Source organism: Puma concolor, chromosome D2 (genome assembly GCF_028749965.1).
Source record: "Puma concolor isolate L17-30 chromosome D2, mPumCon1.1.hap2, whole genome shotgun sequence".
Lineage (NCBI taxonomy): Eukaryota > Metazoa > Chordata > Mammalia > Carnivora > Felidae > Puma > Puma concolor.
Window position 1 is genome coordinate 50,526,003 of NC_141677.1, and position 14,485 is coordinate 50,540,487.

The window sequence follows — 14,485 nt, forward strand, 5'->3', positions numbered from 1 at the left end:
TTAAAAACTCCCCAAATGAATCCCATTCTTATTAGTAGACTAAAAAATTTAAATGTGTCTTGGCCTGCAAAACCTAATATAATTTGCTATCTAGTACCTTCAAGGAAATTCTGATTTTTCAGTTCCAGAAAACTAGTATCAGGACTTAGCATGACACAGAAGGGAGAGGCCCCACTGCAGGAGGAAATGCAGATGCTACCAAACAGCCAGGGCCTGATTGATCTGTGTGGACGGGGTTGGGGGGGGTCTGGAGGATGCTGGACCAGAAGGTTGAGTGTAAATGATAACCAGCATCTCCTGTGACTAAGGATTTAAATTTTGAATAAAATGCTTGGAATCCATCCTAACAATCTGCTGCAGTCAACTCTTGAAGCTTGGAGACAGCAACCTACTGGAGGAAGGGATGCTGGCTGTTGAGAAAGGGGTCATCAGATTCAGGTGGGCATGTTAGGATTTACTATATGAAGGCAGGAAAAACCGCTAAAAGTGTGCTGTAGAGGGGCACCTGGCAGGCCCAGTTGAAAGAGCATGGCAACGCTTGATCTTGGGCTCGTGACTTCAAGCCCCATGTGGGTATAGTGATTAAATAAATTTTTAAAAATGTTCTGTGGGAGGGCCCAAGGACACTTTTAAGTTGATAAAGGAAGTGCTAGGGAAGCGCACAAGCATTTTAAGCTTAATGGAAACACAGCCATGGTTGGCAGTACAAGAAAGGGTTAAAGGGATTCCATCACATGTGAGGTAAGCATGATTGCCATAATGGACAGTGAACCCAAAGGCAGTAAGGGGCTTCACCTGGCCAGATCTGTCGTTAAGACTAGGACCTCTGTATGGACAGGGTCCACACACAGGCACAGCTATAAGGTCTGTCAACTTTCTGCCCCCAGATATTACTCTTTGACTCTATGAGCAGAAAGCTAATTGAAAATCAGGATTTTCTTTGTTAGAGTGGGAATGTGAGAAAGCCAAGTTTGCAGGCCAATTTCATCTCACTGTAGGTCAAACAAGTTTGCAGACCCCTGCAGGTACCTCCCTGAGTGAATTAGTACAAAGGGGTACATTAGGCAGTTGACAGCTGCCCTTCCCCCTGCACTGGATCCTTGGCTTGTGAATTAAGAGCCATAATGGCAGGAAAGGCCAAGGGGAACCTCTTGGTGTTCCCCGTTCAATACTGTGAATAAGGAGAAATGTCACAACATCTGAGGGTTGAACCATGCTTGCAGACTAGAAAGGCAAACGGGCATCTGGGTGGCTCAGTTAAGCGTCCGACTTCGGCTTAGGTCATGATCTCACAGTTCGTGGGTTCGACCACCGCATACGGCTCTGTGCTGACAGCTCAGAGCCTGGTGCCTGCTTCAGATTTTGTGTCTCCCTCTCTGCCCTCTTCCGCTTACGCTCGGTCTCTCAAAGGTGAATGTTCAAAAAAAAAAATTTTTTTTTTTAATTTAGAAAGGCAAGCAAATGCCTTTTTAATTTACTTGTGTGGTTTCAGCAAACAGCAGATGCATTCTGGTAGAGGATAGTGGATGACCAGGAAATTAACCAAGTTATCTCAGCACAATTCAGTGCTTAATGAGGTGCCCTTGCCAGTATAAATCAAGTCTCCAGCACTTGAGAACTCCTGACCTAATGAATATATTTCCTTTAATCAGCATCAAGGAGGAGATTAAAAATTTTAACCTCATAACATTAGAACACATTCCCTGACTTCTCCAGGGCTGTGGTAACTCTCCTGCTCTCTGTTACATAGTAGAATCTGGAGAGACATTGATCACCTTGCCGTGCTCCACTGAATTAATGACATCTTCATTGTGTTTGTTGTGGGAGGAAGCAGAATTCTGTGTGCTAAAGGGAGGAAGAATTCAGGGCTCTGCCACATCATGGAAGTTTTTTAAAGTCTGATAGTCTTGGGCAGGGATAGGCAAAACTAGGGTCCTGGGGCCACATCTGGCCTGCTACCAGTTCTTTGTAAATGTTTTATTGGTACACAGCTATGTCCGTTTGTTTTGTCTGTGGCTGCTCTTGTGCTACATTGACAGAGAGGTGGGCAGTTTGATTTGAGACCGTGTGGCTCACAAAGCCTCATGTATGTACAATCTGAGACTTTACAGGAAGTGTTTGCTAACTTTTGGCTTTGGGTGGATCTGGGACATTTCTTCCTCCAAAGTAAAGGTCAAGACACTTCATCACTAAAACACATAATTTTGGGGAAGACATTTTGGATTTTGGATTTATTTCATTACATGAAAATACTGCTCCTACCCAATTATTAGGTGACCAAAAGGCTGCAGGGGTCCTGCAAGCTGCCCTGCCATCTGCCACAGAGGACAGAGTAGGCCCCATGATCGAGGTATCTGTGTTCATAAATGGTTTTGTGTGGTGTCTCTTGACAAGTCTCAATGAACAATCCCAGCTCAGACCCTGAGTGTTCAGGCCCTGAGTGAATCAAGGCCGTGCCCCTATATCAGAGCTATTTACTGTTCCAAACGCTCACTCTGCATTAACCGCCACCCATGCTCTGTGGTGTTGGCAGAGGCATCAAATCATAAGGTTCTTTTAAGGCATCTCAGTTTTGTTTTTAGTTTTTGTGTAAAGCTTCTTGCACATACTCCATTAGATTTGCTTCCAGTATTATATTTTACATGGTATCTCTGATTTGCTTAGCTTGTTGCTGGGACTTCTTAGGACTAAAAAAAAAAAAAAAAAAAAAATACTATGGATTTTTTTTTTTTTAAAGCAAACTCCACCCAACGTGGGGTTTGAACTCACAACCCCAAGATCAAAAGTTGCATGCTCTACCGATTGAGTCATCCATGTGCCCTAAGTGCCCCAAGAAATACTGTGGATTTTTATATTGAGTGTGGCCTTGCTGAATTCAATAAATTTACTTATCAATGCAGGTTTAAGTGTAGATTTTCTATGTAAAAAAATGCTGTTTGCAAACAATGATAGTTCTGTTTTGTTTTTTTCCTAATCCCTATGTACTTTATTCTTTTGTTGCCTTGTGGCTTGCTCTTAGATCAAAGTTTGTCTTTTATCATTAGAAACGTGATGCTGAACAAAGTGGAGTGAGAGGACATCCTTGTTTTATTCCCAGTTTCAGAGAGAAAGCTTTTGTTATTTCTCCCTTAAAATATTGTCAGGGCACTGGCTGGCTCAGTCAGTGGAGCATGCGACTCTTGATCTTGGGGTTATAAATTCAAGCCCCACGTTGGGTGTAGAGATTACTTTAAAAAAAATCCTTAAGATAAAGATTGTTTTTTTGGTCTCATACCCTTTATTAAGAGACTTTGGGGCTCCTGGGTGGCTCAGTCGGTTAAGTGTCCGACTTCAGCTCAGGTCATGATCTCACGGTTCGTGGGTTTGAGCCGTGTGTTGGGCTCTGTGCTAACAGCTCAGAGCCTGGAGCCGGATTCTGTCTCCCTCTCTCCTCTGTCCCTCCCCGGCTTGTGCTCTGTCTCTCTGTCTCTCAAAAATGAATAAACATTCGAAAATTTAAATTAGGAGAATTTCCATTTGCTTCAGGTTTAGTATATGTACATTTTTTAATCATTAGTAAATGTTGAGTTTTAAATTATTTAATGCATTTCTCTCCTTACGTTATCTTGATATTCCTTATTATCTATCTCCCAATTCACTCTTTCTCTGCGGCTAAGCCTAACTTGTTAAGCATCAGTTATGTTCTTAACTCCAGTTAAGAACTTTTAATTCTGAGGCACCTGACTGGCTTAGTTGGTGGAGTGTGCGACTCTCGATCCTGGGGTTGAGTTCAAGCCCTGTGTTGGGTGTAGAGATCATAAGTAAATAAACTTAAAAAAAAATGTTTTTAGTTCTAAAATTTGATTTTTTTTTACATAATGCAAAAAATTTAATTTGTTCACAGTTCTGGAGATGAGAAGTCAAAATCAAGGTGTTGGCAAGGTCATGCTTCCTCTGTAGTTGCAAGGAAGAATCCTTCCATGCCTCTTTCTAGCTTCCATGGTTGTCAGAAAACTTGGCGTTCCTTGGTTTGCAGCTGCACCATTCCTATCTATGCCTCTATTGTCACATAGCCTTCTACCTGTGTCCAAATTTTCTTCTTTATAAGTCCTTGAATTAGGGCCCACCCTAATCAAGTATGACCGCATCTTAAAATGATTGTATCTGCAGAAACCCTATTTCCAAATAAGGTCATAGTCTCAGGTACTGGGGGTTAAAACCTGAGCGTACCTTTTTGAAGTACACACAGCTTACCCCACAATGCATCCATTCTGTTTTCTTCTGAGACTCTCCATATACCATCTCTCCTTGAACATACCAGTCACAGTTTAAAGTCGTGGTCTGATCAGTCTAATATCTGCATCTTCTTTTTCTGTGTTTATGTTGTCTGGCGTCCTTTGTTTTTTTATGCCTGGATATTTTTGATAGGGTTTAGATATTGTGTACATATATTGGAGGCATAGGATAATTACAAGACCCATGTGCTATTATCATTTAAGAGGGGACTGGTGGCAGGCATGCAGCCAGACTTTTAAAAATTACCCTGAGAACACAAAAAGCTCAAAATGGCCAATATGTACTCAGTGGAAACCATAAAATGATAACTTGAGAAGAGCCAAATCTGTGACCCAAACTCAGAAAATTCTGTAGGCACCAATTTGAATTTACACTCTGGTAGGGGTGGGAGACCATAACAAATAAATCAATAAAACATAAATAGTATATGAATCAGGGCTGAGTACAAAGAAGCAGCAGCAATCGGTAATGAGGACAAATGGTGGTGGTGCACTTGTAGGGTGGCCAGGAGGCCTCCAAAAAGGGCCTAAAGGAGGGGAATTCATTGGTGGTGATGCAGGGATGCTGGGCAATTGGGAAAATGGCCAGCAGAGGGAGGAGTGCAGTGCCTTAAGGCTGAGGTTGCGGACAACAGGTGTTCAGACAATACAATACCTAGGAAGAAGGGCGAGTGTCGGAAAGGACAGTGGGTGAGGATGGAATGTTGGTAGGGACTGGGGTCAAAAGTAGGGCCTATGGGCCATGTTAAGGGGCCTTTTCTGGGGTGCCTGGGTGGCTCAGTTGGTTAAACATCTGACTTGGGTCCAGGTCATGATCTCACGGTTCCTGAGTTCGAGCCCTGCATTGGATTAACTGCTGTCAGCACAGAGCACACTTTGGGTCCTCTGCCTCCCTCTCTCTCTGCTCCTCCCCTGCTTGTGCACTCGCTCACGCTCTCTCAAAAATAAAAACATTTAAAAACTTTTAAACAAAAAAAAAAAAGGGGGGATTTTTCTGTAAGGTAAATAGGGTATCCCTGGTGCATTTTGAGCAGAATTGCTCTAATCTTCCCGTTAGAATATTCCTCTGGCTGGGTTGAGACTTGAGTGATAAATCCCTCTACAGAGCCGGGCATAGAACTTAGTCAGTCACTCCCTCCCTCATGTTAGCTGTTGGTCCTTACTTCTCCTGGGTTTTACAGCATTTTACACAAAAAATTGAGGGTGAGTGGTGCCTGGCCGGCTCAGTCAGAGTATGAACTACTCAGTAGAATGAGTGCTCTCAGTCAGTAGAGCACTCTTGATCTCAGGGTTGTAAGTTTGAGCCCCACATTGGATGTAGAGATTGCTTAAAAATTAAAAAATTGAGAGTTAGATGCTGCTGTACATGCTGGGAAACAAATATTACAGTGTTTAAGTTACTAGTCTTAGAATAAAACAACTTTTTCTCATTAATAGGCCCTTACTTGAAAAGCTCTCCCTCAGACTACTACGCAGCAATACAAAGTAATGAGGTGTGTGTGTGTGTGTGTGTGTGTGTGAGAGAGAGAGAGAGAGAGAGAGAGAGAACAGTATTTATATATAACAGAGTTGATAGAATTATCAAACTTTTACCTTGATTATTTCTGGGTGCTGGGTTAGAAATTGATTTACTCATTATCTCTGTAATGTTCAAGTTTTCTGTTACAAGCATAAAAGATGTTTGCAATTAGAAAAAGAATAAGATTATTTAAATTTAAAAATGGGGAGGGGGTACCTGGCTGGCTCACTCAGTAGAGCATGCAATTTCTTTTTTTTAATTAAGTAATCTCTATACCCAGCTTCAAATTCATGACCCCAAGATCAAGACCCTCCTGCTTTTCTGACTGAGCCAGCTAGAAGACCAGAACATGTAACTCTTGTCAAGTAGTCAAGAAGTCACCACGTTGGGCATAGCACTTAACATTAAAAGTACATATACATACATATATACATACAATGGGGAGGGATATATATACTATATCCATATATATATATATCCATATATATATATATATGGATATATATATAGTCCCGAAGCTGGCTTTTCTCCCAGATAGTGATAAATACCAGAAAGGCAGGGTAGCCCAGTCCTTCAGAAATAGCTCAGGAGCAAGATGGCCTGTGAGAACCTCTGAGAGCCTTGGTTTCCTCCTCTGCACAGATGGAATGATACAAATTGAGTTAAGGTGTGAAATGTTTGTTAACAATGCCCTTCACATACTAAGTATTCAATTACATAGAAATTATCTTTTGCTATCTCTGGTTCTCTGGGCAGCTCCTCCTCTGGGAGAAGAGGGCAAAAGGAAGGGAATTGGGACTAAAGTCACACCCCTCCAAGGAGAACTGGGCCCGGGGAAGGGGTCTCTGAGGCACGGGGAGAGATTTCACACAGGAACCCTGAGCAGAGACCCCTCTCATTCTATGGCTACCTTTCCCTCTCCCGACTGGGGGTGGGTGTGAGGTGAGGAGGTGGGGACTGGACTTGTTTTTCATGGGAATCCACAGCCCAACTCCAGGGCCCAGCTGTCTAACACACAGGCTAACTTATTCCCCATTACCATCCCTATCACACTCCCTGACTTCTACCCATAATTAAGCCAGACCCCCCGACGTCCTCCATGAGCCTTGCCCCCTTGCCCCTTGCCCCAGCCTTGGTCAGGCAGAAGCAGCCTAAACCACCAGGTACCCACCTGTAATTGGACAAAGTCAGGCTCACTATGCTGGGCACTGAAGGAGTCCCACATATTGGAGGTGTAGGGGTTGTGGAGTCCCTCACCCCAGAGTGCTTGCTTATAGGACTTGAGGGAACTGTGAAACTTGTTCAGCCGAAATTGCAATAAAGCTGTGTTTGGCAGGTTGAGAGCAAAGCAGGACTGGGACTGGGGTCCGCTGCCAAGTGGAGCCAGGAAACTAAAATGTTATGATGGATGTGGAATGTCGTCGTGTCCAGAAACCCTTTACCGGAGCGGGCGCCCAGGTTGGAATCCCTGAATATCCAGTCAAAGTGACTTAGGTCCCATGGCACCTGGCTGGTCAGTCAGTAGAGCATGCTATTCTTGATCCCCCAGTGGTGAGTTCAAGCTCCACGTCCGGTGTAGAGAATACTAAAAAAATAGTAAATAAACTCCCCCCCCCCAAAAAAAAGTGATTTAAGTCCCCCAGGCAAGGGTGGGGTTTCCTTCTTACTAGTAAGATTTCCAACAGCAGAGCTTCTTAGGCTCGTGACGGTAAAGACCTAACTGTTTCAGGAAGAAAGCAGTTGGAAGGGGGGTGGGGGCGGTACCTGATTGGCTCAGCCAGAGAAGCAGGCAACTCTTGATTTCCAGTCATGAGTTCGAGCCCCACATTGGGTGTAGAGATTATTTTTTAAGTTTATTTATTTACTTTTGGGGGGGAGGGGCAAAGAGAGCGAGAGGTAGAGAGAGAATCCCAAGCCAGCTGCTCACTGTCAGTGCAGAGCCCTATGTGGGGCTCCAACCCAGGAACTGTGAGATCATGACCTGAGCTGAGATAAAGAATCACAGGCTTAACAGACTGAGCCACCCAGGCACCCTGGTGTAGAGATTACTTAAATAAACTTAAAAACAAAAAGAAAGCAGTTTTCCCTCACTCAGAAGGTGGCATTTTGACCACGTGGCTTCCATGTCTGCCACTCTAGCCCCACCAACAGCCACAGACTTTGCTTTCCTGGTGGAGCTCATTTTTAGCTTCTCAAATGCAATCCACGCACACCAGCATCCTACATGTCCAAGGACAGGGACCTGCACCCCACTCCCCAGGGCTGCAGAGCGTGTTTGGAAGCCACCTTCTGAGGCTCTGACTCTGTGGTGCTTGAGGCTGCTGCCCTGTGTTGGGCTGCGTGCCCTGTGCTCTCCGCCTTCCTCCTGTTCCCACGTCCTGCACTCAGGAGGGGACGGTGTTTCTGCCTGTAGTGGCCGCACCTGCCTCCTTCCTCTTTGATCTCATCGCACAGGTTCCAGTCATACTGACTTGCCTCTGGTCTTTGCAAAAGGTCGATTGCACACGCTGATCTTTCCACCAGGAGAGATGTTTGTGCAGCTTGCGCCTCTAATCATTCACCTTTGAGGATTCAGCTCAAATGTCACCTCTTAACCCGAACACATCACCCGTTGGTGCCCACGCATTCCAGCCGCTGAAACACACTTGTATCTCCTTCACAGCATGCATAGACTCAGAATCCTGGGACGTTAAGGGCCTTATAGGATGGGTCCTGGCGGTGATGAGCTTGGCACAGCCGCCAACCTCATGGCTCCCTGCTGCCCTTGGTCACTCAGACAGTGGCTGCACTTTCAACCAGGTGTCTTGGGTCTCACTCAGGTTCTTGAAGTTCTTGCTGCAGCTCTGGGCAAGCCTTGGAACTCTCCCCTACCTCTACCTCCTTATATATCCTGTTTCAAGGGCCCTAAGCAGATCTATGAATCTCATTTTTAGACCTCAGGGTCTGGGATGGGCTGCCAACCAGAAGATAGGGTCCTCAGCTTTCAGACTCCCCTGCTATAGCCTCCTAACCCAAGTCTACAAGTCAGGGGCCTGAATTCTAGGACACATACTTTCCACAGGACCCACACCACCCTTAAGAAGTGGAGGGAGGGTTTGGAGCAGTGCACCATTAGAGAGAGCTGGCTTGAAGCAACACCAAGATGCACCAACATGGCTGTCCCATCACCCCAGATCCAGACTGTGCACCACTGTTTGGCCGGGACAGGGCAGATCTCTGCTGCTGGGCCTGCCTCCACCCCAGGGCCTATGCAGGGCGGGCTGGACTGAGTGCACCTGACTCCTTCCATCCTGGGCTATGGAGGTTGGCATGAAGGATGAGGCAGCAGGACAGATGGCTACTGAGGTGGGAGAGACATTTCCCCAGCCCCACTCTGCACATGTAGGGACCTTTCAAGTGAGGTGTTCCAGGAGTGGACTTGGACATACTGGGGGACCTAGATTTGTGCGCTATGCAGGGTTCCTTGGGATGTGGCTCATAGTAGGGTCCTATAGGATAGTACCTAGGGTGGGCAGAGGGTCTGTGGGTTGGTCTGAGGGTTATATTGGGTTTTACTGGGGTGAATCAACAAAAGAATTGCTTCATTTCCTGAGTGGTGTGAATGATAGACAGTATTCACTGAGTGAGGTGGCACCTTAGTGGAGGGTGAGCCCCTGGGGGTCATTCTAGGTTAGAGGATGTCATGGGTACCTGGCTCATTGGGACTTCTAGGGTCTCTAGGCAAGGTGTGGGAATTGTAAGATCTTTTGATACAACACTGGGGTATCTTGCACAGTGCATGGATGAGGCAATGGATCAATTATCAGGAGGTTTTCAAAGTGGAGGGCATGTGGGGAGTGGGCCTTAGGACAGACATGCGGCCATAGGAAACCTTAGCAATCCACTGGACCCCCTACCCACCAGCCACTGAAGGGCCTGCACATTCCTGAGCAAGATGTGAGAGTCCTTGCCCAGCCTGCCTATTCCCAACCAGACCCACAGAAAGTCACAAGACCACTGGAGGGAGGAGTGAGACAGTTTAATTTAGAAATAAGCTTTAGACAGTGTCCTGATCAGACAGGAGCTGAAGGGCCCAGCTTTGGAGAGAAAGGCCATCATCTAAGGGCCCCAAGCGGGGAGGAAACAGCATGGGAGCTGGTACGGAAAGTGCCACAAAGCTGGTCCTGTGCTCAGCAGGTACTGGCAGAGCCTGAGGAGAGAATGGGGTGAAGTCCTCATAGACCTGGTCACTACAAGACAACCCCCTCAGCCTCCGGAAACCCCAAGGCTGGGCTGGCTCAGGACAGTCCTGCCTTACACATGGCATAACATTTAACAACTCAAATACTATGGCCACCCTCCCTGAGTGCCTGGAAGCCTCTCAAAGAAGCCAAAGAAGCCCGTCTCACCTGGAGTGATGAGTGGAGTGGCTCTCTCAGGTAAGGGGCTGAGAAAGGGACACATGAAATTAGTATCTCCCCCCCCCCCCCCCCCGCCCCAAACTTCTGTCCTTATCCCGCATCAAGACTTCTGGTGCCCCCTCCCCAGGGCTTTGTGGGGCTTTGTGCTCACAGCTCCAAACCTGTTTTCAATCCTCTCTCTTTGCCCCTCCCCTGCTTGAGCATGTGCGCAAGTGCCCTCTGTCTCTGTCTCTCTCAACATAAATAAAATAAACTTTAAAAAACAAAACAATACCAAGGGTTATAGCTCTCTCCCTATTTGGGGAGCTTTGGGGCTGATTATCTGTGAATAACAAATCCCACTGCAAGCCCAGGGGGCAGCCAAGAGGCTCTCCTCTTCCTCTGAATTGCAGAACTTTACCCCAAAATAGGTGTGCTCAGCTCCAGGTGCATACAACAGGGGCCCTATCTCACCTGTGCTTCTTATTGTACTTGCATTTGCATTTTCCACCTGGGAGAGGACGAGATGGTCAACGCAAAGAACCTGGGGAGCCTGGGCCATGCCCCCCCTCCCCTCCTCCCTCCCGCCCCATGCCCTGCCTGCCAGCCCACCACTCACTCAGGGCTATCAAGATTCCAGCGATGCACAGGAGCCCTCCAACAATCATCCCACCCAGCTGCAGGCTTTCCCAGTCTGGGGGAGCAGAGGGTGAGCTGGCACCAGCCTGGCTCCACTCCACTCACTCATTCAAAAGATATTTATCATCACCTGCTTGTACAAATGCACTTGCATTCCAGGCAACAAGAAAGACAAGTCAGTAAATAGATACACCGTATAATATCTGGTGGCAACAGCACTAGGGGAAAAACATAAGCAGAAGAGCACAGAAAAAGAAGGAAGGCTTTTCTGAAAGGTGGCACTTGAGCTGAAGCTAGGGGGGAGATGAGTGTGTAGGGATACTAGAGGACAGTGCCAGGCCAAGGAAGAGGAAACCCGCCTGGGGGGAGGGGGGGGGTTGTAGGGTAAAGAGCCAGGTGCTGGGGAAGGCGGCAAGTGAAAGAGTAAAGGGAGGATCAGGTGAGATACCTGGGGACCCAAGAGCCTCCAGCCCCTCCCCCACAAATCTTCCTAAATATCCTGTGGGCACCTTCCCTCCTTGCTGGAATGAAGTTCTCCCAAAGATCATGTTGCATGTTGGCCTTTCACTCTTTTCATAGACCATGCTGACTCTGCAGTCCCCAGTCCCAGCCCCATCTTGCTGCTCTTCCCTCATCAGCCCTCACTAAGCTCTAGCAAAGAGGTCCAGCCAGGATAGGCAAAGGTAGGGTAGGGGTGCGGGGTGGGGGTGAGGGATATCAGCTCTTACCATAATAGAAGGGACTGTCTTTATCTGTGGGAAAGGGGGAAAAGAAAAAAAAAAAAGAAAAAGAATAAGGACCAGAACCAGGAGGCAGCATGTGGAGTCTTAGAGGGAAAATGTGGGGCAGCAGGAGCAGGGCAGTTTGGGGCCTCACTCACCGACCAGATCATTGGCTTCCAAGGCAGGCAGGCCTGGGTGGGAAAAAGCAGAGGGATCTGTATTAATTCGTGACACTGGTCTCAAAATGAATCAGCAGGCAGGACCTCAGCCCAGAAGGGCAAAGATGAGAACCAGCCTCATGGGTAGGGGGGACCCTGGAGTCACCAGTTCCCTTCCTTCTTCACACCTTTCCCAGCCCCATACAACCCTGGGATTTTATCTCTCACCCCATAGCCATGCCCCCCCTCCCCAACTCACCCTTCCTGCTATTTCTCTTGCTTCCTGCTAGCCTTTCTTGCATATGAAATGGGATGGTGTGTTGGTATCTTTTTACCCTCTTCTGAGAAGCTTCCTACACAGACTCTGGCCAGTGCCCTGTTAGGGAATAGGGAAAGCTTCTCTCTCTCTCTTTTTAAAGTTTATTTGTTTATTTTGAGAGAGAGAGTGTGAGTGGGGGAGGGACACAGGGAGAGGGAGAATCCCAAGCGGGCTCAGCATCGTCATTGCAAAGCCCAATGCAGGGCTCAAACCTATGAACCGTGAGATCATGACCTGAGCCGAAGTCGGACACTTAACTGACTGAGCTACCAGGCGCCCCAGGAAATGCTTCTCTCTTTATGCCAACAGATGGTTACTGTTTTCCAAAGTTCAGTCATGTAGGAAAATTTTGCAATATCCACTTCCTAACTGTATTATTATTTCCTTAGTGCCGCTCTTTAAATTGATGGTTTAAACGAAAACACATTTGTTTGACATCAGCCCCCCCCCCCCCCCCCTCTGCTTTGGGAGATGCTGCCCTTGCTTTCACTGCCTTGGTGGGAGGGTGAGTGGCAGCAGGTTCACTTCTGGGGGCAGGGGGGACTCACCTGCCAATGTGAGGAGAAGGGCCCGGGTCACTCTCTTCATGATACAGCTTCAGGGCAGGGCTGCAGGGGAGGGGGACAGGCTGGGGTCAGATAGCCCTGACCTGCCAGAGGCTCACAGTCCCTGAAAGAACCAGGGCACAAATCCCAAGGGTGCACTTGGCTTATGAGGTGGTTTGGGGAAAGTTACCAATTTCTAGTAGTAATGACTAGTGGAGTGACATATATTGAGCTACTACTAGTTAAGTATTTAGAACAGTGCTTGCACGTAGTAAGTGGTTTGTTAAAGTCTTTAATCAGATGCCTGACTCTCGGTCAGAGGAGCAGAGCTACTGTGCTAACTCAGGTTTTGGTGCCTGCCTTCCTAACCCCCACTCAAAAGGCGAAGGCACCCTGAGCTATTTTTCCCAAAGGTCTGGGCCTCAGGCACTATCAGGATGAATTCCAAGATAGTCTCTGCAAAGGGCCACCCTGGGCTGAGCAGCAGAGGAGGGAGCAGCTGAGCAGGCGAAAGGTGGTGTTGGAGGCAGGTGAGAGCCACCCACCTCAGCCCCCAGCCAGGGATCTTGTTCCAAGGCGGCCCCAAATTCCACTCTGAGGACAGACTGCTATTGACAGGAAACTGACAGATGGAAGGATTATTACTCCTTTTTTCTTTCTCCTTGGGGTGAGAACTATCCATGTTCCTATTTACTAGTTCGGAGGGTGGCTGTTTCCTTGAGATAAGACCCCTTCCAGCTTTCTGCATGTTGTTAGCTGCAGGCAAGCATAGGGATTGTCAGCCGTTGCAAACTGAAGCCCTTGTTGTGATATGCTGAGCCCAAAGGGCTGGAACTCTAATCCCCTCAAAACCACTGATCAGCTGTGTGACTCAGTGGGTTACTTAACCACTCTGCGCTTCAGTGTCCTGTAAAACGAGGAAAATTAATAGTAACTGCAAAAGGTTATGATTGAATTAAATGAGTTACTATATGTGAAGCCTAAGAATAATGCCTAGCACATAGTAAGGAATGAAATGTGTGTCACGATAAACAAATACATAGCCCTTTACTTGCTAGGTGGAATGTTGCCTGATTCATGAATCGCTTAATAAAGCCAATTTGATACATAAATACATGCATACATACATAGGTCCTTTTGTCCTGTTTGGGAGGACTATTAATGTGCAGCTTCTGGACGTGGGAGTTTGTCGGCTTTTAACAGTCTCTGCAGCTAGCCCTCCTTTGGACTCGTCCCCCCCTCACCACCCTGGGATTCCTCAATAATGAGGGTTGCAACTCCACTTTACATACTCCTTAGCCAAAGGCTGGCTTCTGTTTCCTCCAGCCCCTAACCCTAACCCACGGTCCATATGATGGTGGTCATAGAGCAAGTAGCCTCCAATCCTCAAAACCCTCAAACATGCATCCTGTTACTGATGATACCCAGGCACCTGCCACCCCTTCCTCAGAGAGGTACCTCCTCCACCCTCACCCTTCTTCCCCCACCCTTCTGCTTAGCAGCCCTGAAATCCTAGCAGACACTTGCTTACCTGCGAGCCAGGTGCAAAAGGCAGGTTTGGAGAGGCTGCTGGGGCTGTGTTGAATCCAGGTGGGTTCCGGCTCTTTAAACCCAGCAACTCCGCCCAGGGCAACAATGCCATCAGGCAGGAGGGAACTAGTCAGATTCCTTGAGATTGCTGTAGCTCCTTCTCCACCCCCCCCCCCCCCCCCCAATCCTCGTGCTCTGGAGACAGCTTGTCCTGCCACACCCCATGCAGAGCTGAACTCCTAGGGGCCCCAGGGCCATCAGAGGCTAAGGTGGTGGTGGGAGAGGGATGGACCGGGTCTCAGACCTTTCTCTTGAGCAGAAGGTGGACTTGCAGCTTCTTTAGCTCACCTAGATCCTAAAAGAGGGGTCCAGAGGGGGCTGGGACACAGGATGTTTCTGG

At 47.5% G+C, this 14,485-nt stretch overlaps 1 protein-coding gene across 2 annotated transcripts; it reads right to left on the minus strand.

Annotated features, from left to right (window-relative positions):
- Positions 1 to 9,795: 9,795 nt before the first annotated feature.
- On the minus strand, positions 9,796 to 14,191 carry FXYD4 (FXYD domain containing ion transport regulator 4). Of its 2 annotated transcripts, XM_086680337.1 has the most exons (8): positions 14,087 to 14,191; positions 12,559 to 12,618; positions 11,692 to 11,724; positions 11,540 to 11,563; positions 10,792 to 10,866; positions 10,647 to 10,683; positions 10,182 to 10,219; positions 9,796 to 9,982 (listed from the first exon to the last, which is right to left on the minus strand). In XM_086680337.1, the coding sequence occupies exons 2-8, from the start codon at positions 12,596 to 12,598 to the stop codon at positions 9,963 to 9,965; spliced, it is 267 nt and encodes an 88-aa protein (XP_086536463.1). In that variant the 5' UTR covers positions 12,599 to 12,618; positions 14,087 to 14,191; the 3' UTR covers positions 9,796 to 9,962. The 2 variants fall into 2 exon arrangements, with proteins under 2 accessions (XP_086536463.1, XP_086536462.1); XM_086680336.1 differs by having other exon boundaries at positions 9,796 to 10,219.
- Between the last annotated feature and the right edge of the window lie 294 nt (positions 14,192 to 14,485).

What these genes read in the sequence shown, in the direction of transcription:
- FXYD4 (XM_086680336.1), bottom strand. Translation starts at nt 12,598, where the DNA reads ATGAAGAGAGTGACCCGGGCCCTTCTCCTCACATTGGCAG. An exon ending in CCTTCTCCTCACATTGGCAG is followed by an intron (nt 11,725 to 12,558) that starts GTGAGTCCCCCC and finishes TTTCCCACCCAG; the next exon opens with GCCTGCCTGCCTTGGAAGCC. An exon ending in GGAAGCCAATGATCTGGTCG is followed by an intron (nt 11,564 to 11,691) that starts GTGAGTGAGGCC and finishes CCTTTCCCACAG; the next exon opens with ATAAAGACAGTCCCTTCTAT.